The sequence below is a fragment of the Somniosus microcephalus genome, unplaced genomic scaffold (assembly GCF_052327205.1).
Source record: "Somniosus microcephalus isolate GS21.2 unplaced genomic scaffold, FLI_Smic_1.0 unresolved_chr4, whole genome shotgun sequence".
NCBI lineage: Eukaryota > Metazoa > Chordata > Chondrichthyes > Squaliformes > Somniosidae > Somniosus > Somniosus microcephalus.
The window spans coordinates 45278643-45301071 of NW_028225182.1; the positions used below are offsets into that span (position 1 = coordinate 45278643).

The 22429-nt window shown below is 48.1% G+C and overlaps 1 protein-coding gene across 1 annotated transcript in view; it reads right to left on the reverse strand.

The window, feature by feature from the left end:
- The window catches only part of LOC147090673 (uncharacterized), a 43897-nt gene extending 21718 nt beyond the window's left edge, over positions 1–22179 (reverse strand). The window contains exons 1-6 of the mRNA XM_085977446.1: positions 21487–22179; positions 14528–14884; positions 8233–8286; positions 5162–5215; positions 4562–4615; positions 187–240 (exon numbers count right to left, since the gene is read on the reverse strand). Coding sequence (XP_085833572.1) covers positions 187–240; positions 4562–4615; positions 5162–5215; positions 8233–8286; positions 14528–14884; positions 21487–21544 — 631 coding nt within the window. The 5' untranslated portion in view covers positions 21545–22179. The remainder of the gene's footprint in view (positions 1–186; positions 241–4561; positions 4616–5161; positions 5216–8232; positions 8287–14527; positions 14885–21486) is intronic.
- Positions 22180–22429: the final 250 nt, after the last annotated feature.

Sequence of the window (22429 nt, forward strand, 5' to 3'; positions counted from 1 at the left end):
CATCTTGTTAAGACCTGTTTTCGTGGTTCTCCTGTATCGATCTCAACAAACTGTTTGAACTCGTTTAGTTTTACATTAAAGACCTGTTTGTTTGATCTCCTGAGTCGACCTCAGTTTTTAGTTAGGAATTCGTCAATTCCTACACTGTGTTGTTTCTTACCCCGAGACGTGGTCACGAGAACTTACCAGGCAGAACTTCGATGACTTTAGACTCGTTTGTTTCTGGGTATTTCACATTACCTGGAACATAAGAAAGAAGAAATTGTCTTTATATAGCGCCTTTCACTTCCCCGGAATGTCTCAAAGCGATTCACCAGGACTTCCTCTTGAAATGCATTCACAATCGTTAATTATGCAAATATGAAATTTTTTTCCAGCGAGAGGGAGAGTGAGAGAGACAGAGAGAGAGACACACACAGAGTGAGAGAGACAGAGAGACAGAGAGAGAGAGACAGACAGACAGACAGAGAGGCAGAGAGACAGAGAGAGAGAGAGAGAGAGAGAGAGAAAGAGAGAGAGAGAGACAGAGATAGAGAGACAGAGAGAGAGACAGTGAGAGAGACAGAGAAAGATAGAAAGGGAGATACACAGAGAGAGGCAGAGAGAGAGAGAGAGAGAGACAGAGAGAGAGGGAGACAGACACAGAGAGAGAGAGGCAGACAGAGAGAGTGACGCAGAGAGAGAGAGAGAGGCAGAGAGAGAGAGAGACAGAGAGAGAGAGCACAGAGAGAGAGAGACTGAGAGAGAGAGACAGAGAGAGAGAGACAGAGAGAGAGAGACAGAGAGAGACAGAGAGAGAGAGAGTCACAGAGAGAGAGAGACTTCTGCCGAAGCATCCTTCGCACCCAAAGAAAAACGCCAACAAATGCATGCAGAGCCGAACTAGGCAGATACCCACTGATAATAAACATCCAAAAACGAGCACTAAACTTCCTAAATCACCTCAAATCTAGCTCCCCAGACACCCTTCATTTCAAAGCCTTTCAGACCCAAGAGCTAAACCCAGAAAAGAGTCCCCTGAGTCAGCTGCTACGGAAACTAAGTACTCAGCCGGACCCTGACCAGCCCCAGACCAACACAGCCGCCCAAACACCAATCCGAGTGAACCAAATCATTAAAAAATGCAAAGAAACCTACCTGGAACATTGGAACAAAATAACCGAAAGCCAAAGCAGATTAGAATGTTACCGGGCCCTAAAAAGAGAATATAAACTGGCAGACTACCTCACGACCATCAGAGACACAAAACAGAGACAGACCCTCACCAGGTACAGACTAAGCGACCACCAACTGGAAATTGAAAAAGGCAGATACAAGAAATCCTGGCAGCCTAGAGAGAATAGAATATGCGATCAATGTCTGGCTGGCGAGGTTGAAACAGAAATGCATTTCCTCCTAAAATGCGAAAAATTCAACACATCAAGAAACATATTATTCAACAAGCTAAGCCAAACAACCCCAGATTTCAAGGAATTGGATGATCTGTCAAAATTGAGATTAGTCCTAGGAGAAGGAGACAGACCATACCTTGGGGCCAAATATGTAACAACATGTCACAACCTGAGGACTGTTTAAAATTAAGACTGTTTAAAATTAATATTGAACGTACCAAATGAAGTACAAAGACTGTTTAAAATTAATATTGTTTAAAAGTAATATTGTATGTACCCAACAAATGTCAAATCGATTGACACCTACAGAATGTTGGAAAACTGTACCTTTTTGCTATGTAAGCTTTGGCAATATGGTTCTCTGTAAACTTTCATGCCAATAAAGCATTTTAATTGGAAAAATTGGAGAGGCAGAGAGAGAGAGAGAGAGGCAGAGAGAGAGAGAGAGAGGCAGAGAGAGAGAGAGAGGCAGAGGGAGAGAGAGAGAGGCAGAGAGAGAGAGAGAGGCAGAGAGAGAGAGAGAGAGGCAGAGAGGCAGAGAGAGAGAGAGAGGCAGAGGGGGAGAGAGAGAGAGAGGCAGAGGGAGAGAGAGAGAGAGAGGCAGAGGGAGAGAGAGAGAGAGGCAGAGGGAGAGAGAGGCAGAGGGAGGGAGAGGCAGAGGGAGGGAGTGAGAGAGACAGAGAGAGACAGGGAAAGAGAGAGAGGTAGAAAAAGAAACAGAGGGAGTCTGTGAGAGAGAGTGAGTCAGAGACAGAGGTTTAGAGAGAGAGGGAGAGAGAGGGAGGGAGGAAGGGAGAGGGAGAAAAATGGAGAGATAGACAGAGGGGAAGAGTGAGACGGAGAGAGGAGGGAGAGACAGAGAGAGAGAGAGAGAGGGGGAGGGAGACAGAGAGATGGAGAGAGAGAGGGAGACAGAGAGAGAGAGACAGTGAGAGAGAAGGAGAGAGAGAGACAGACAGAGGGAGATAGAGTGACAGTGAAAGAGACAGAGAGACAGAGAGTGAGAGTGAGAGTGAGAGTGAGAGCGAGACAGAGAGTGAGAGAGTCAGAGAGAGAGACAGAGAGAGAGAGAGACACACAGAGAGACAGAGAGAGAGGGACAGAGAGACAAAGAGAGTGAGAGAGACAGAGAGAGGGACACAGAGAGAGACAGAGAGTGAGAGAGAGAGATAGAGCGAGAGAGACAGAGAGATAGAGAGGGAGAGACAGAGAGAGTGAAAGACAGACAGAGAGACAGAGAGAGACAGAAAGAGAGAGAGAGCTGGCAGAGAGAGAGTGAAACAGAGACAGAGAGGGAGCGAGAGAGACAGAGAGACAGAGACAGAGAGAGAGGGACAGAGAGAAAGAGACAGAGAGTGAGAGATAGAGAACGAGAGAGACAGAGAGATAAAGAGAGAGGCAGAGAGAGAGAGAGACAGACAGACAGAGAGACAGAGAGAGAGGAAGAGAGAGAGAGTTGGCAGAGAGAGAGTGAAACAGAGACAGAGAGGGAGCGAGAGAGACAGAGAGACAAAGAGAGAGAGACAGAGACACAGAGAGAGAGAGGGACAGAGAGAGAGCGAGAGAGAGAGAGTGAGTGAGAGAGAGAGAGACAGAGACAGAGAAAGGGTGACAGAGAGACCGAGAGAGAGAGACAGAGACAGAGAGAGAGACCCTGAGTCAGCTGCTACTGAAACTAAGTACTCCTACTCAGCCGGACCCTGACCAGTCCCAGACCAACACTGCCGTCCAAACACCAATCCGAGTGAACCAAATCATTAAACAATGCAAAGAAACCTACCTGGAACATTGGAACAAAATAACCAAAAGCCAAAGCAGATTAGAATGTTTCCGGGCCCTAAAAAGAGAATATAAACTGGCAGACTATCTCTCGACCATCAGACACAAAACAGAGACAGACCCTCACCAGATACAGACTAAGCGACCACCAACTGGCAATTGAAAAAGGAAGATACAAGAAATCCTGGCAGCCTAGAGAGAATAGAATATGTGATCAATGTCTGGCCGGCGAGGTTGAGACAGAGATGCATTTCCTCCTAAAATGCGAAAAATTCAACACAACAAGAAACATATTATTTGACAAGCTCAGCCAAACAACCCCAGATTTCAAAGAATTGGATGACCTGTCAAAATTAAGATTAGTCCTGGGAGAAGGAGACAGACCATACCTTGGTGCCAAATATGTAACAACATGTCACAACCTGAGGACTGTTTAAAATTAATACTGAATGTACCCAACGATGTTCAACGACTGTTTAAATTAATATTGTTTAAACTAATATTGTATGTACCCAACGAAGGTCAAAATTGTTTGACACCTACAGAATGTTGGAAAACTGTACTTTTTGTTATGTAAGCTTTGGCAATATGGTTCCCTGTAAACTTTCATGCCAATAAAGCATTTGAATTGAAAAATTGAATTGAATTGAGAGAGAGAGAAAGAGAGAGAGAGAGCTGGCAGAGAGAGTGTGAGACAGAGAGAGAGAGAGAGAGAGAGACAGAGAGAGAGAGACAGAGAGAGAGAGACAGAGAGAGAGACAGAGAGAAGGACAGAGAGACAGAGACAGAGAGAGAGAGCGGGGTAATGGGAATAGTTTGGGATTGATACAAGGCTATGGGGAGAGAGCGAGGTAGTGGGATTAGTTTGGGATTGATACAGGGCTATGGGGAGACAGCAGGGCAGTGGGATTAGTTTTGGTTTGATACAAGGCTACGGGGAGAGAGTGGAGCAGTGGGATTAGTTTTGAATTGATACAGGGCTATGGGGAGAGAGCGGGGCAGTGGGATTAGTTTGGGTTTGATACAGGGCTATGGGGGGAGAGCGGGGCAGTGGGATTAGTTTGGGATTGATACTGGGCTCTGGGGAGAGAGCGGGGCAGTGAGATTAGATGCACCCCACCCCCGCCCAGCCTATGTGGCAATTTCATCTTCCAATTTGATTACCATTAGGACAGGGGAGCACTGGGATGTGTTGTTTTCTGGGCCATTAACACAGGGTTTTGTTGTGATGTGTGGTTGTTAAATACAATTTTCAAAGTAAAAGCTATTACTTTACAGAAAGGATGCCCTGATAATCCAGCTTCCATCTCATAATCCTTCTCTTCCACTTTCCTTTATTATAAAAGGTTCTGTGTTATTTTTTATCCTGAGACGTGGTCACAAGAACTTACCAGGCAGAATTTCGATGACTTTAGACTCGTTTGTTTCTGCATATTTCATATTACCTGGAACATAAAAAGGAAGAAATTGTCTTTTTTTTTAGTGTCTTTCACTTCTGACACAGTCAAACTTTCATGACCGTGCTGCTTCAGTGTCTCACTTCCTTATAAATTTACATCAGAAAATAAATCTGACTATTATTTTTAGCCTGCATGCATTGGTTCCGTGATATGCTATTCTCCGCCACTTAAAGTCAATGGGAGAATGTGGTGGGAATGCGACATATCCTCCTCTTGAGCGGCATACCGTGATTCTGAGGGAATTGTTAAACCTGGGCTGCGAAAACTTCCATGCCCGTGAATAAGGACACAGGTTTCAGTTCGCAGCAGACTCAATCAGACTTGAGCTCGAGAGCAAGAACTTGGAAGAAGCCTGAGCTATAGCGTCCTGGCACTTTGGACCTTGGCCCCTCACCCTTCTCCATCAATCAATTGGTATGAGGCCCGCCAGCTCCTACTTAACTGTCCCTCCCTGTGTGGTAATTGAGCCTCCGTAGAATGCCATGGTGAGGGAACGTGGCAGAACCCCAAGGTATGGTCTCGAGAGCTTACCGGACAGATCTGCGATGACTTTGGACTCGTTTGTCCCTTGATGTTTCTCATAACCTGGGAGATTTAGAAGGAAGAAATTGTCTTTGTAAAGTGCCTTTCACAGCCTTAGAATGTCCCAAAGCGACTCGTTATGATGTCCTCTTGAAATGCATTCACAATTGCTTTCTATGCAAATGTGACAAGCAATTTACACACAGCAAGATCCCACATTCAACAGATGAGATAGATGATCAAGCAATCTGGTTTATTTTCAGTGGTGTTGGCTGAGAGCGGAACGTTTGCCAGGACAGTGGGAAAACGTCAATGCTCAGACTCAAGTAGCGCCGTGGAATCTTTTACTTACACCTGAACAGGCAGACAGGGCCTCAGTTTAACATTGCATCTTGGGGACGCCAGTCCTAACAATGGAGCACTCCTTCAGCACAGCACTGGAGTATCAGCCTAGTACAGGAAACTCTTGATTTACTGGCACCTAAGTAACCGGAAATCTCTGTTAACCGGCAAAATTCAGGAGTAGGTTCAGGTAAATTTTACTTGATATTAGTGGCCGTTCCTGGATCTGTGACTGTGTAACTGGGGTTCCTGCACCAGTTGCTAAGCAACAGGGATGCCTGGATCTTGTGGCCAGGGTTCCTGCACCTGTTGCTAAGCAACAGGGAAGTCTGGATTTGTTGCTGTGTACGGGAGCTCTCGTACCTTTTACTATACCTCTCTGTAATCCGGACTTTTTGATAAACCGGCAGCACGCCGGTCCCGTTGGTGCCGGATAAAAAAGAGTTTCCTGTAATTGTGCTCAAATGCTGGAGTGAGGATCGAACCCACAACCTTCCGACTCAAAGGTAAAAATGCTGGCCCTGGGCCAAACTTTCATGATTGTGATATTTCAGTGCCTCACTTCCTTATAACCTTTCATCGGAAAATAAATCCATCTGAAGATTTTAACGTGCATGCATTGACACAGTGATGTGTTATTTTCCGCCTCTTAAAAGGAATGGGAGAACGTGGTGGGAATGTGACATGTTCTCCCGTGAGCGGCATAACGCGATTCTGAGGTAATTGGCAAACTTGGGGTCGTTAACTCTTTCACTGTCTAGCTTTGGATTGCTCTAGCAAAGAGCCGGCATGGACACGATGGGTTGAATGGCCTCATTCGGTACTGGAATCTCAGTTGGTTCGACAAGGGGACCTAAATCTTCAGTCCTTCCAGGGCTCTCCTGCTAGTAGAGACCAGGCAGCTCCATCCCTGTGTACGGAGATGGGAGGTAGACTTTAGGGTCAAGGCCGGGATCATGGCCTGGTCACAACTGAACAACAAAAGGGAATTTATTTGAACGAAACAATTGTTCTTCAATGCAGCCTCCTCCCAAAGGGGCCACTGGAAGGGTAGGGGCAGGCAGCGTAAAGATGATTCTGAGGTGTCCCTCCTGACCAGCCATACCTATTCTTGGCTTGCTGCACTCTCTCCTGTGGATGGGACCCGAGATGGTCCCAAGTGGGTTTGGCACCCGCTATTGCCACGTTAAAGGAAGGGACCTCCTCTCACAGCAGGATATGACTCACCCCACCTCAGCTCCTCCACCCCATGGTGATTTCCCCTTCCATCGGGCATTTGATAACCATTGGCACAGGGCAACAGGGATGGGTTGATTCCTGGGCCATTACAGAAAGAAAGAACTTGCATTTATCTTGCGCCTTTGATGACCTCAGGAACTCCCAAAGTGCTTTGCAGCCAATGAAGTACTTTTTGAAGTGTAGTCACTGACGTAAGAAAACTACTAGGCACTTGGTCTAAGCGTTAAACAAAGCTTTAATCAGCTGTTTTAAAACATGGAGGTCTAGTTGTGTCCTTCACTAGTTCCTGTTAAGAATGTCCCGAGCAAGCTGGGCCCGTGCCCGAGTATTTATACTCTCCCTGGACAATGCCACCCGTAGGCTGCTCAGTATTATTTCATAAGTCTTTCTTTCAGGAATGACTGATTCATGTCAGTCACTGTTGTAACGTAGGAAGCGCGGCGGCCAATTTGCGCACAGCAAGATCCAACAAACAACACTTCGATATAGTGCCCGTGGGATGTTTTTTGGTCCACCTGAGAGGGCATGGTTTGGTGTGATGTGTGTTCGCTGAGGACAACCTTCAAAGGGAGAGCTATTACATCGAAGAAAGGATACCCTTATAATGAAAAGTGTGAGGTGATGCATTTTGGGAGGACTAACAAGGCAAGGGAATACACAATGAATGGTAGGACCCTAGGAAGGACAGACGATCAGAGGGACCTTGGTGTGCATGTACATAGATCCCTGGAGGCAGCAGGACAGGTAGATAAGGTGGTTAAAAAGGCATATGGGATACTTGCCTTCATTAGCCGAGACATAGAATATAAGAGCAGGGAGGTTATGATGGAGCTGTACAAAACGCTAGTTGGGCCACAGCTGGAATACTGTGTGCAGTTCTGGTCACCACACTATAGGAAGGATGTGATTGCATTGGAGAGGGTGCAGAGGAGATTCACCAGGATGTTACCTGGGCTGGAGTGTTTCAGCTATGAAGAGAGACTGGACAGGCTGGGGTTGTTTTCCTTAGAGCAGAGAAGGCTGAGGTGGGACCTGATTGAGGTGTACAAAATTATGAGGGGTAATAGGGTAGATAGAAAGGAACTTTTCCCCTTAGTAGAGGGGTCATTAACCAGGGGGCTAGTTTCAAGGTAAGGGGCAGAAGGTTTAGAGGGGATTTGAGGGAAAACATTTTCACCCAGAGCGTGGTTGGAATCTGGAACTCACTGCCTGAAAGGGTGGTAGAGGCAGCAACCCTCATAACATTCAAGAAGCATTTAGATGAGCACGTGAAATGCCATAGCATACAAGGCTACGGACCAAGTGCTGGAAAATGGGATTAGAATAGACAGGGCTTGATGGCCGGTGCGGACACGATGGGCCGAAGGGCCGTGTTCTGTGCTGTATAACTCTATGACTCTAATCCAAGGACCGTCTCATGATATTTATTTCCTTATTTCCTTTACTTATAAGAGGTTCTATGCTATTTTTTATCCAGAGGTGTGTTTACAAGAACTCACCGGACAGATCTGCGTCGGCTTTGGGCTTGTTTGTCTCTTGATGCTTCACGTTACCTGGAAATTAAGAAGGAAGAATTTGCCTTTATGGCACCTTTCACATCCTCAGGATGACCCACGGTGATTCACAATGAATTGCTCCCTGTGTGGCAATTGAACCTCTTGCCTGCTCGGATTGTGGCTGTAATTTGGGCATTTCTCGTTCGGTTGGAAATTCCGCACTCCGATTGGCTAACAAGCTTGTTGTGAAATTATCCTCAGTTCTTTCAGGGACCTGCTCAACATCAACTGGAGGAGCTGGAGATGGAGGTGGAGCTATCCCAGCACGCAGAGCAGCGCTGCAAGCCTCCTGCTAAAATGATCGGACCTGCGATTTTAATAGGTGGCCGTTCGCCATTGCTAAGGGTGCTGGCATATCTCAACCGCCATAGGATGCTCTTGTTACCTCTCGCTGTCAAGCGCAAAAAAGCACGAAAAAAGTCATCTGGAAATCCGCAAGTCAGGCGAGAGAATGTAAAATACAGAATAGGAGAGAGAAAAGGAGAACGAGAAGGCCAGCAGAATATGTGAAAGGGGAGAGGAATTCCCCTGGGCTGGGGAATTTTGGCGATGAGGAAAGATTGGATAGGCTGGGTTTGTTTCCTGTGGAACAGAGAAGGCTGAGGGGAGACCTTATTGAGGTGTATAAAATTATGAGGGGCCTAGATAGAGTGGATAGAAAGGACCTACAGGAAACTCTCGATTTACCAGCACCTAAAATAACCGGAAATCTCTGTTAACCGGCAAAATTCAGGAGTAGGTTCAGGTAAGTTTTACTTCATATTAGTGGCCGTTCCTGGATCTGTGGCTGTGTAACCAGGGTTCCTGCACCTGTTGCTAAGCAACAGGGATGCCTGGATCTTGTGGCTGGGGTTCCTGCACCTGTTGCTAAGCAACAGGGAAGCCTGGATTTGTTGCTGTGTACAGAGCTCTCGTACCTTTTACTATACCTCTCTGTAATCTGGACTTTTTGATAAACCGGCACCACGCCGGTCCCGTCGGTGCCGGATAGAAAAGAGTTTCCTGTACTTCCCTTAGCAGAGAGGTCAATAACCAGGGGGCACAGATTTAAAGTAATTTGTCGGAGGTTCAGAGGGGATTTGAGGGGAAATTTCTTCACCCAGAGGGTGGTGGGGGTCTGGAACTCACTGCCTGAAAGGGTGGTAGAGCAAAGAGACCCTCATCACATTTCAAAAGTACTTGGATATGCACTTAAAGTGCCGTAACCTACAGGGCTACGGACCAAGAGCTGGAAAGTGAGATTAGGCTGGATCGCTCTTTGTCGGCCGGCAAGGACAAGATGGGCCGAATGGCCTCCTTCTGTGCCGTAAATTTCCATGATTCTAAGAATACATTTTAATGGGTCTTGAGTGAGACTTTTAACCTTGTTCTTTTAGCCCTGTGTGAATGTCACAGCCGTACGGCCTGCATCTGAAAGGCCTCAACCAGCTCTGGTGTCATTTGAACCCGCAGTCTCCAGGTCCTAGTTTGGGCCTGTGTGCCTGCAATCCCCTGGCTGGTTGAACAGAGGAACAGGAGGAGGCCATTCAGCCTGAGATCATGGCTGATCTTTATCTTAGCCACATCTACTCACCTTGGTCCCGTAACCCTTAATACCCTCGCCGAACAAAATATCAATCTGTTTTGAAATTTGCGATTAACCCCTGACCTCAACCGCTTTTTTTGGGGGGGAGAGAGTTCCAGATTTTCCTGGAACGGAACGAGCTGACGGACGGTGAGGCAGTACGGTGGTCTTGGATTGGGTGGATTCCTGCAGTCTGTGGCAGCGGTCACTTCCGTTGGGTCATCCCTCGAGCTGTTGGAGGTGTTGGGCCATCAGCCACCTCAGAAGCTAAACTTGACCAAGATGTTAGGCCATAGTCACCTCAGGGAAGCCTTCGGCCCTGACTGCCTGATTTCCTCTCTCGGTCGTCTGTTTTTATACCTTATTTCGGTGGGCCGGTTGATACCTGGTGTTAATCATTTTTACCCATCCCATTGTCCAATTACAAGGGAGAAGTCCCCTCCCAGCCTCATGAGGTCATTTTCCTCCTTATCTCTGTTCTAAAGGTCTTGTTGCCCTCTCGTAGACAGCTTGTTTATCCTACAGCTCCTTGCTGCATCCCTTATCAGGCCCAGCTATGCTCACTCGAAGGGCTGTTTTTGTGTTCTGACCTCGTAATTCAACTCTCTGAAATGACCTGACGGATGGCGAGGCAGTACGGTGGTCTCAGATTGGGTGGATTCCTGCAGGTGCTGGGCCTATTATTCCGACATGACTGGAATCTTTCTGCGCCATCAACTTAGACAAACTGCTGATCTGGGGAACCCATAACAGACTATTATTTCTTTCAATCCACGATTTCTTACAGTGGTGGGAGGGGACAGAAGCTCGCTGGGGCTTGAGCTCCTAATGACCGTCCAGTGACTGCTGCTCGAAAGTGCTCCTGGGAGGACATCGCGGAGACTTAGGATCATAGAAACATAGAAACATAGAAGATAGGAGCAGGAGTAGGCCATTCGGCCCCTCGAGCCTGCTCCGCCATTCAATGAGATCATGGCTGATCATCCAAGTTCAGTACCCTGTCCCTGCCTTCTCCCCATATCCCTTGATCCCATTAGCCCTAAGAAATATATCCAACTCCTTCTTGAATATATTTAATGAATTGGCCTCAACTGCCTTCTGTGGTAGAGAATTCCACAGGTTCACCTCTCTCTGGGTGAAGAAATTCCTCCTCGTCTCAGTCCTAAATGGCTTACCCCTTATCCTTAGACTGACCCCTGGTTCTGGACTCCCCCGCCATCGGGAACATCCTTCCTGCATCTAGTCTGTCTAGTCCTGTTGGAATTTTATAAGTTTCAATGAGATTCCCTCTCATTCTTCCAAACTCCAGCGAGTATAAGCCCAATCGACCCAATCTCTCCTCATGCGTCATTCCTGCCATCCCAGGTGTCAGCCTGGTGAATCCTCGCTGCACTCCCTCCATGGCAAGAACATCCTTCCTCAGATGAGGTGACCAAAACTGCACACAATGGTCAAGATGTGGTCTCACCAAGGCCCTGTACAACTGCAGCAAGACATCCTTGTTCCTGTACTCGAACCCTCTCGCTACGAAGACCAACATACCATTTGCCTTCTTAACCGCTTGCTGCACCAGCATGCTTACCTTCAGTGACTAGTGCACAAGGACACCCAGGTCTCATTGCACTCTCCCTTCTCCCTATCTATTGCCGTTCAGATAATAATCTGCCTTCCTGTTTTTGACACCAAAGTGGATAACCTCGCATTTATCCACATTATACTGCATCTGCCATGCTTCTGCCCAATCACCCAACCTGTCCAAATCATACTGGAGTTTCTCAGCATCCTCCTCACAGCACACATGCCCACCCAGCTTTGTGTCGGTAGTCATGCGCTCTCTGCTTTTGAATATCCTGTCCATACTCGAAGCCTGAGACTCAGACACGAAGAATGGCCATTTGGGCACGACACTGGGGATCTGAGGGGTTCACGTAATTGCAACAACGTACAGTTAATGTAGAAGATAGCCCCAAGGCAAACCACAGAGGCATCAGGATAAAGGGACATTGAGCCAAGGAAGGAGATATTCAGAGGTCTGACCAAATGCTTGGTCAAAGAGGTGGGATTTAAGGAGGAGAAGGAGAAGGAGATGGAGGGGTGTTGGGGAGGGAATTCCAGAGCGTGGGGCCTGAAAAGCTGATGGCACGGTCGCCAACGGTGGGGGCGAAGGGAGAGGGGACATGCACAAGAGGCCAAGATCAGAAGAGTGGAACATTTGTGGAGGGTGGGAGGAGGTTACAGAGACAGGGAGGGGCCAGCCAATGGAGGGATTTGAAAACAAGGATGAGAATTTTAAATTGGAGGCGCGGGGGGACGGGAGCCCCAATGTAGGTCAGCGAGCAAAAGGGTGACGGGTGAACGGGACTTGGTGCGAGTTAGGACACGGGCTGCAGAGTTTTGGAGGAACTCAAGTTTAAGGAGGCTGGGGGATGGGAGGCCGGCTGGGAGAGAATTGGAATAGTCGAGTCTGGAGGTGACAAATGAATGGATGAGGTCTGATGGGCTGAGATGGGGCGGGGGCAGGTGTTGCAATGGAGGTAGAAGTAGGTGGTCTCTGTTATTGACAAGGTATGGGATCAGAAGCCCAGTCGAGGGTTGAATAGCACGCTGAGGTTGCATACGGTCTGGTTCAGTCTGGGGACAGTGGTTGGGGAAAGGACGGAGTTTGTAGCAGGGGCCAAAGACAATGGATTTGGTCTTCCCAATCCTTAGGTGGAGGAAACTGCAGCTCATCCAAGACCGGATGATCGGACCAACAATCTAACAGCACAGGTCCAGTGATCAGATCGAGAGAGGTGGTGGAGAGGTAGAGCTGGGTGTCGTCAGCGCACGTGTGAAAGCTGATCCCATGTCTGAGGGTGATGCCGTCAAGGGGTAGTGGGTAGATGAGGAAGAGGAGGGGCCAAAGTTAGATCCTTGGCGGACTCCAGAAGCGCGAGGGCGGAACGGAAAGCCATTGCCGGAGGTTCTCTAGCTAAGCTCGGACAGGTAAGAGTGGAACCAAGCAAGAGCAGTCGCATTGAGCTGCACAGTGGAGGAGAGGCATTGGAGGAGCATGGTCTCTTGGCCATGTCAAAGGTTGCAGAGAGGTCAAGAAAGATGAGGAGGGATAGGTAACAGTGGAACCAGGTGAGGGAAGTCCCACCCGGCTGGTCAACAGAGGAGAAGCATTGGAGGAGGATGGCGTGGTCCACCGTATCAAAGGCTGCAGAGAGTGAGGAGGGATGGCGGAATATGGTTGACATAATAAAACTCACTACGCACTTGGTTTGAGTATAAAGCAAGGCTTTAATCAACTTGTTTCAGAACATGGAGGTCTAGTTGTACTTCACTAGCTCGTCGTCTTACAAAATGTCCCTGGAAAGCTGGGGCCAACGCCCGAGTATTTATACTCCTTGGACGGCGCCACCAGCTGGCCGTCCAGTGTTATTTCATAGGTAGTTTCTCGATGATGAGATTTATGACAATGGTCATGGTGGCTATTCCCAGTAACATTCAACATGGTCCAGAGATAAACATAGGAGGAGGCCATTCAGCCCCTCGAGCCTGTTCTGCCATTCAATAAGATCGTGGCTGATCTGTGACCTAACTCCACATACCCGCCTTTGGCCCATATTCCTTAATACCTTTGGTTAACAAAAACCTATCAATCTCAGAATTAACACTAACAATTGATCTAGCATCAGTTGCCATTTGGAAGAGAGTTCTAGGGCCAAGCTCGACTGGGCGCCGGAATTTCCGCTCCGGGCGGAGCCGCTTGCGCCAGCCCGATATTCAGTGTCAGCGCCCCAAACGGAAGCGGGGCGCTGAAACTGAATATCGCAGCGCAACGTGCCACAGCGCCACACGCTATGGCACTGCGCACTGCGGTACTGCAGGCCTTCCTCCTCTTCTTAAAGGGCAGGGGCCTGCACCAGCGCGATCTCTGATCGCGAGTGCCGGCAAAAGAGCCCGGCACCGAGGAGAAGTGCCGGGCTCTTGGGACACAGCCAGCACTGCCCAGGGGGGGTGGGCTCAGGAGGCCGGGGACGGCAGCGCGGAAAGGTGCTGGCAGGTGGCCAGCAAAAAAATGGCCGCCCCGCATCTCCCCTTTAATTAGCGCCACTACCGCCGCAAGTAGGCCCCCCTTAACCGGTCACAAATTGCGACTGGCACTACAGGGGGGGGGCGCGACCCAATATCGCATTCGGGGTGGTAGCGGGGCGCTGCGCACATTGATGACGTCATCGGTGGAGGCGCAGCGCTACAGGCTAACGCCGCCATTAGCGCCCACCTGAATTTCACGGGAGTCGTGGCCAGTGGCGCTAAAGCCACTAAGTGACCTCTTTGGGCGCTAACTGGTGGTGCAGCCCACCGAATTTCTAGGCCCTACCACCTTTTGTGTGTAGAAGTGTTTCCTAACTTCACTCTAATTTTTAGGCTAGTTCTAGACTCCCCTACCAATGGAAATAGTTTCACTCTATCTACGCTATCAGTTCCCCTTAATATCTTAGAAACTTCGATCAAATCACCCCTTAACCCTCTAAATTCCTAGTTTGTGTAATCTCTCCTCGTAATTTAACCCTTGGCGACTGGGTATCATTCTGGTAAATCTACACTGCACTCCCTCCAAGGCCAATATCTCCTTCCGAAGGAGGAGGGCGGGGTGAAGACAAAAGGAGGCTTGAATCTGTGTACCTGGTACGATCTGGAGCTGCGTCCCGCTCCCCTCCATCTGGATGATGGGCAGAGGCTCCAGGAGTTGAATGACACACACGTAGCGGCCGCTGTCGCTCGCAGTGGCGTTGCTGATGTGCAGCGTGCTGCTCCGTGTCCGCAGGTCCGTGTGGAGAGTCATCCTCCGGCTCGTCCTGCCCACCGCCTGGCCGCCCGGCACCAGTCTGTAAATCTCGCCATCGGGCAGGTCCCACTGGAAGCTGACAAGCTGCGGTGCTTTCCTGGGCTCGTCGAAGCGGCAGCTCAACTCCACGGCATCGCCTTCTTGGGCCTCGACTGAGGCCGGCAACTGGTGGACACCACCTCGTACCGAACCCCCTGCAAAAAGACCAGCCATCGGGGTTAGCTCGAAGCGCCAGCCCTGGTTCAGTCGGTAGCACTCTCTTGCCCTCTGAGTCAGAAGGTCGTGGGTTCGAGTCCCACTCTAGAGACATGAGCACATTATATAAAGAAAGCCAATGAAGTATTTTTTTGAAGCATAGCCACTGTTGTATCATAGGAAACGCGGCAGCACATTTGCGCACAGCAAGCTCCCACTAAACAGCAATGTGATAATGACCAGATCATCTGTTATACAGGAAACTCTTTGGTATCCGGCACCGACGGGACCGGCATGTTGCCGGTTGATTAAAAATTCTGGATGACGGAGAGGGTTATCTACCGAGGCTATTTTTAACAAACAAAAATAAAAAAATCAAGAAATGTGCAGTATAGAGTCATTGGCGGGAAACTCGAGCGGCAGAACGGGGCTATAAAAGGCCCCAGAGACCAGGTAAGGCCTCACAGCGTCAGCGGGAATCTCGAGCGGCAGAGCGGGGCTATAAAAGGCCCCAGAGACCAGGTAAGACCTCACAGCGTCGGCGGGAAACTTGAGCGGCAGAGTGGGGCTATAAAAGGCCCCAGAGACCAGGTAAAACCTCACAGCATCAGTGGGAAACTCGAGCGGCAGAGTGGGGCTATAAAAGGCCCCGGAGACCAGGTAAGGCCTCACAGCGTTGGCGGGAATCTCGAGCGGCAGAGCGGGGCTATAAAAGGCCCCAGAGACCAGGTAAGGCCTCACAGCGTCGGTGGGAAACTCGAGCGGCAGAGCGGGGCTATAAAAGGCCCCAGAGACCAGGTAAGGCCTCACAGCGTCGGCGGGAACCTCGAGTGGCAGAGCGGGGCTATAAAAGGCCCCAGAGACCAGGTAAGGCGTACCAGTCTCCAAACTCGGAACTCGGAGGGAAGGAGAGAGGTAAAAAGTAATCCAAGTGTGATGTCACCAGAAAGCGGGTAAGTGATTGGTTGGTAAGTATTTCTCTCTTTTTTAAGCTTAAACTCTGTGGTTTATAGTTTCAAAGGTGCGATATTCATCATCTAGAATCGGGGCAGAGGGTATTTAAAAATAATAGTAATAAATTTAATTAATTACATAGAATGGGAGATCGCTGTCCCCATCAAACACTCCCAGGTCTGGTACAGCACGGGTTAGAAACAAAGTAAAGCTCCCTCTACACTGTCCCTTCAAACACTCCCAGGGCAGGTGCAGCTCGGGTTAGATACAGAGTAAAACTCCCTCGACACTGCCCCATCAAACACTCCCAGGGCAGGTACAGCACGGGTTATATCCAGAGTAATGCTCCCTCGACACTGTCCCATCAAACACTCCCAGGGCAGGTACAGCACGGGTTACAGAGTAAAGCTCCCTCTACACTGTCCCATCAAACACTCCCAGGGCTGGTACAACACGGGTTAGATACAGAGTAAAGCTCCCTCTACACTGCCCCATCAAACACTCCCAGGGCTGGTACAGCACAGGGTTAGATACAGAGTAAAGCTCCCTCTACACTGTCCCATCAAACACTCCCAGGGCAGGTACAGCACGGGTTAGATACAGAGTAATGCTCCCTCTACACTGTCCCATCAAACACTCCCAGGGCAGGTACAGTACGGGTTAGATACAGAGTAAAGCTCCCTCTACACTGCCCCATCAAACACTCCCAGGGCTAGTACGGAACGGGTTAGATACAGAGTAAAGCTCCCTCGACACTGTCCCATCAAACACTCCCAGGGCAGGTACAGCACAGGTTAGATACAGAGTAAAGCTCCCTCTACACTGCCCCATCAAACACTCCCAGGACAGGTACAGCATGGGTTAGATACAGAGTAAAGCTCCCTCTACACTGCCCCATCAAACACTCCCAGGGCAGGTACAGCACGGGGTTAGAATAGAGTAAAGCTCCCTCTACACTGCCCCATCAAACACTCCCAGGGCAGGTACAGCACAGGGTTAGATACAGAGTAAAGCTCCCTCTGCACTGCCCCATCAAACAGTCCCAGGGCAGGTACAGCACGGGTTACATACCGAGTAAAGCTCCCTCTAAACTGCCCCATCCAACACTCCCAGGGCAGGTACAGCACGGGTTAGATACAGAGTAAATCTCCCTCTACACCGCCCCATCAAACACTCCCAGGGCTAGTACAGAACGGGTTAGATACAGAGTAAAGCTCCCTCTACACTGTCCCATCAAACACTCCCAGGGCCGGTACAGCACGGATTAGATACAGAGTAAAGCTCCCTCTACACTGTCCCATCAAACACTCCCAGGGCCGGTACAGCACGGGTTAGATACAAAGTAAAGCTCCTTCTACACTGCCCCATCAAACAGTCCCAGGGCTAGTACAGAACGGGTTAGATACAGAGTAAAGCTCCCTCTACACTGTCCCATCAAACACTCCCAGGGCCGGTACAGCACGGATTAGATACAGAGTAAAGCTCCCTCTACACTGTCCCATCAAACACTCCCAGGGCCGGTACATCACGGGTTAGATACAGAGTAAAGCTCCCTCTACACTGCCCCATCAAACACTCCCAGGGCAGGTACAGCACGGGTTATATCCAGAGTAATGCTCCCTCTACACTGTCCCATAAAACACTCCCAGGGCAGGTACAGCACGGGTTACAGAGTAAAGCTCCCTCTACACTGCCCCATCAAACACTCCCAGGGCTGGTACAACACGGGTTAGATACAGAGTAAAGCTCCCTCTACACTGCCCCATCAAACACTCCCAGGGCTGGTACAGCACAGGGTTAGATACAGAGTAAAGCTCCCTCTACACTGTCCCATCAAACACTCCCAGGGCAGGTACAGCACGGGTTAGATACAGAGTAAAGCTCCCTCTACACTGCCCCATCAAACACTCCCAGGGCTAGTACAGAACGGGTTAGATACAGAGTAAAGCTCCCTCTACACTCTCACATCAAACACTCCCAGGGCAGGTACAGCACAGGTTAGATACAGAGTAAAGCTCCCTCTACACTGCCCCATCAAACACTCCCAGGACAGGTACAGCATGGGTTAGATACAGAGTAAAGCTCCCTCTACACTGCCCCATCAAACACTCCCAGGGCAGGTACAGCACGGGGTTAGAATAGAGTAAAGCTCCCTCTACACTGCCCCATCAAACACTCCCAGGGCAGGTACAGCACAGGGTTAGATACAGAGTAAAGCTCCCTCTACACTGCCCCATCAAACACTCCCAGGGCAGGTACAGCACAGGTTAGATACAGAGTAAAGCTCCCTCTACACTGCCCCATCAAACACTCCCAGGGCAGGTACAGCACGGGTTACATACCGAGTAAAGCTCCCTCTACACTGCCCCATCCAACACTCCCAGGGCAGGTACAGCACGGGTTAGATACAGAGTAAAGCTCCCTCTACACTGTCCCATCAAACACTCCCAGGGCAGGTACAGCACGGGTTAGATACAGAGTAAATCTCCCTCTACACCGTCCCATCAAACACTCCCAGGGCTAGTACAGAACGGGTTAGATACAGAGTAAAGCTCCCTCTACACTGTCCCATCAAACACTCCCAGGGCCGGTACAGCACGGATTAGATAGAGAGTAAAGCTCCCTCCACACTGTCCCATCAAACACTCCCAGGGCCGGTACAGCACGGGTTAGATACAGAGTAAAGCTCCCTCTACACTGCCCCATCAAACAGTCCCAGGGCAGGGACAGCACGGATTAGATACAGAGTAAAGCTCCCTCTACACTGCCCCATCACACACTCCCAGGGCAGGTACAGCACGGGTTAGATACAGAGTGAAGCTCCCTCTACACTGCCCCATCAAACACTCCCAGGGCTAATACAGAACGGGTTAGATACAGAGTAAAGCTCCCTCTACACTGTCCCATCAAACACTCTCAGGGCAGGTACAGCATGGGTTAGATACAGAGTAAAGCTCCATCTACACTGTGTCATCAAACACTCCCAGGGCAGGTACAGCACGGGTTAGATACAGAGTAAAGCTCCCTCTACTCTGTCCCATCAAACACTCCCAGGGCAGGTACAGCACGGGTTAGATACAGAGTAAAGCTCCCTCTACACTGTCCTATCAAACACTCTCAGGGCAGGTACAGCACGGGTTATATACAGAGTAAAGCTCCCTCTACACTGTCCCATCAATCACTCCCAGGGCAGGTACAGCGCGGGTTACAGGGATAGTTATGCATTTTTGTGCTTTTCTTAACATTAATTATTCAGTGAATCTAAGACATATTTTGGACCTCATACCTTGTTTGAGGATGCGATCACTGTCATGAAATCTGGAGGTTGGGGGATCATTTTCACAGTTGGTACTTGTGAGATGATCATGTATCACAGGAGAGGGCCAGGTTTACTGAGCACGTTGCCCATTACATGTTAAGAAGACGTCCGCCTTACATATCTCATCAAAAGACATGTTTGAACAGTTAGAAAATAAGTCACTCGCTCTACAATCTTTATTTGCCTTAATTCTTATAATCGCGCGGAATTGTGTCAACAGTTTGTGGACAGAGCAGTCAAACAGAGGACACAGAGAATAGAAAGAGATGTACTTAGGGAAATAAAGAGAGAGAGAGAGAGAACTTAGATATATAGAGATAGATAGATAGCTAGACATATAGAGAGATCAATAGATATATATCGAGAGAGATTGATACAGAGATAGATAAATATATAGCGATGGAATGATAGGGAAATAACAAGATAGATCGATACATAGAGAGAGAGATAGAAATAGATATAGTAAGTATATATATATATATATATATATGGAAGATTTGCAAGGATGATACCAGAAATGCGAGGGTATACATATCAGGAAAGGATGAATAGGCTGGGTCTCTTTTCTCTTGAAAAGAGAAGGCTGAGGGGTGACCTAATAGAAGTCTTTAAAATTATGAAAGGTTTTGATAGAGTGGATACAGAGAGAATGTTTCCACTTGTGGGGAAGAGCATAATGAGAGGCCATCTATATTAGGTAGTCACCAAGAATTCCAATCGGGAATTCAGGAGAAACTTCTTTACCCAGAGAGTGGTGAGAATTTGGAACTCGCTACCACAGGGAGTGGTTGAAGCGAATAGTATCGATGCATTTAAGGGGAGGCTGGACAAGCATGTGAGGGAGAAGGGAATAGAGGGTTATGCTGATAGAGTTAGATGAGGAAAGACGGGAGGAGGCTTGTGTGGAGCATCAATGCCTGGCGTGGACTGGCCTGTTTGCCGTATATCCTATGTAATCTGGATAGATGGATAGATGGATATATAAAGAGAGAGGTAAATGGAGAAAGATTGAGAGCTAGATAGAGATAGCTAAATAGAGATATAATTTGAGAGAGATAAATTTAAATAGTTAGTAATAGAGAGGGTTGGATGTATAAATAGACAGGTAGATCAAAAGTAGAAGGGCAAGTTGATAATGTTGAATAATGCAGGATTCTGAGTTTTACAATCAGGTCACTGAGTACAGAAGCAAAGAGGTAACATGAAACTCGAACCGATGATGGGCACCCTATTTTCTGATGGATCCCAAGGCCACAAAGAGTGTGTACAAGAGATTTCCTAAGGACGAGAGCCTTCAGCTGTGAGGGGAGGCAAGTGAGACCAGTGCTGTTTTCACCAGAATGGAGAAGGTGAAGAGGAGATTCGATAAAGATGTTGAAAATTGTGAGAGGTTTTGATGAGGTAAATCGGGCAAGAAACCTATTTGCGCTGGCCAGTGAGTTGATAATTAGAGGGGGGAAATTTAAGATTACCACGGTGTCAAATAAAGGAGCGAATGGGAGAAATCTTTGTTCACAGCAGTGGGTTGTTAGGACATGGAATGTGTGACCAGAAACAGTGCAGGAATTAGAATCCAAAACAGGTTTTAAAAAGGAAGCGAGTAAATATTTGCAGAATTTTTGTTTTATGGGAAAAAGGCATGTGAATGGGGTCTAAGGAGGGAGTTCTTTCTGAGCAAGGGTTCTGGTACGGTGGGCTGAATGGGGAAAGGATGGGGGAATGGGGATTAAAGAGGGAGCTCTTTCTGAGTGAGGGTTCCGGTACAGTGGGTTGAATGTCTCTTTCTATGCTGTAAAATTCTAAGATTCTATAGATAGAAAGATAGAAGGATAGATAGATAGATAGATAGAGATAGATAGATAGATAGATAGATAGAAGGATAGATAGTTAGATAAATAGATAGATAGATAGATAGATAGATAGATAGATAGATAGATAGATAGATAAAAGGATAGATAGATAGATAGATAGATAGAAGGATATATCGTTAGATTAATAGATAGATAGATAGATAAAAGGATAGATAGATAGAAGGATAGATAGATAGATAGATAGATGGATAGATAGATACATAGATAAAAGGATAGATAGATAGATAGATAGAAGGATAGATAGATAGATGGATAGATAGATAGATGGATAGATAGATGGATAGATAGATAGAAGGATAGATAGATAGATAGATAGATAGATAGATAGATAGATAGATAGATAGATAGATAGATAGAAGGATAGATAGATAGATGGATAGATGGATAGAGATAGATGGACAGTCAAGTTAAAGAAGACCGGAGGAGGATCTGCCGTGTTGATGTTCCATTGACGTACCTTTAATTAATAACAAAGAGATGCTGATCAGGATGACACTGGAGAACTTCAGGTTCATGTCCACACCAGTCGCTGTTAAACAATCTTGGGCTTGAAGGAGGTTCTTGGCTTTTGAGATCTCACGTTAAATAACCTTGAACGCATCACCCTCAGGAGAGAGACTGCAGCTGAGCCCTGTGCAGAGAGACCTCAGCTCGTAGCCCCATCAGAACGTGAAGTGTGCAAGTGTCCTTTGCCTCAACATGACATGAATTGCCCTTTGCAGGATTGAGAGGTCATGCATGCTGCAGCAGTTTTATTCTGACTCATTGTCTTTCAGCCCTGTCGCCACAGCGCGAGATTCAACTTTTACCCTCACTCAGTTCCTTGAGTGGCTCCGAGACAAATTACACAACAGTCAAGACCATCAGTGCCAGGTCACAGTGAAGGCTTGTTCTTGTAGTTCACTGCTGATTGCTCATCCAGGACTCTCCTATCACACACAGTCTCACACTTCCACCATTAACTTCTTTTCTTAACCCATTGGGTCCCTGCTCTCAGCGCAAGAACTTTATATCCTAGTTCTCATCTCCAAGGCATTCCATTCCCTTCACCCCAGTGCCCCTCTGTGAGCTTCTTCAGCCCTACAGCACAATCCAACATCCCAGCTCTATATCACAGCCCTCGATCCCAGCTCTACAACTCACTCCTTCATCCAAACCCTACATCCCAACCCTACGTCCCAACTCCACATCACAGCTCTACATCCCCACCCTACATTCCTGCTCTATATCCCAACCCTACATCCCAGTGCAGCAAGACCTGGACAACATCCAGATTGGGTTGATAAATGGCAAGTAACATTCGCACCACACAAGTGCCAGGCAATGACCATCTCCAACAAATGAGAGTCTAACCACCTCTCCTTGACATTCAAAGGCATCACCATCATTGAGACCCCCGC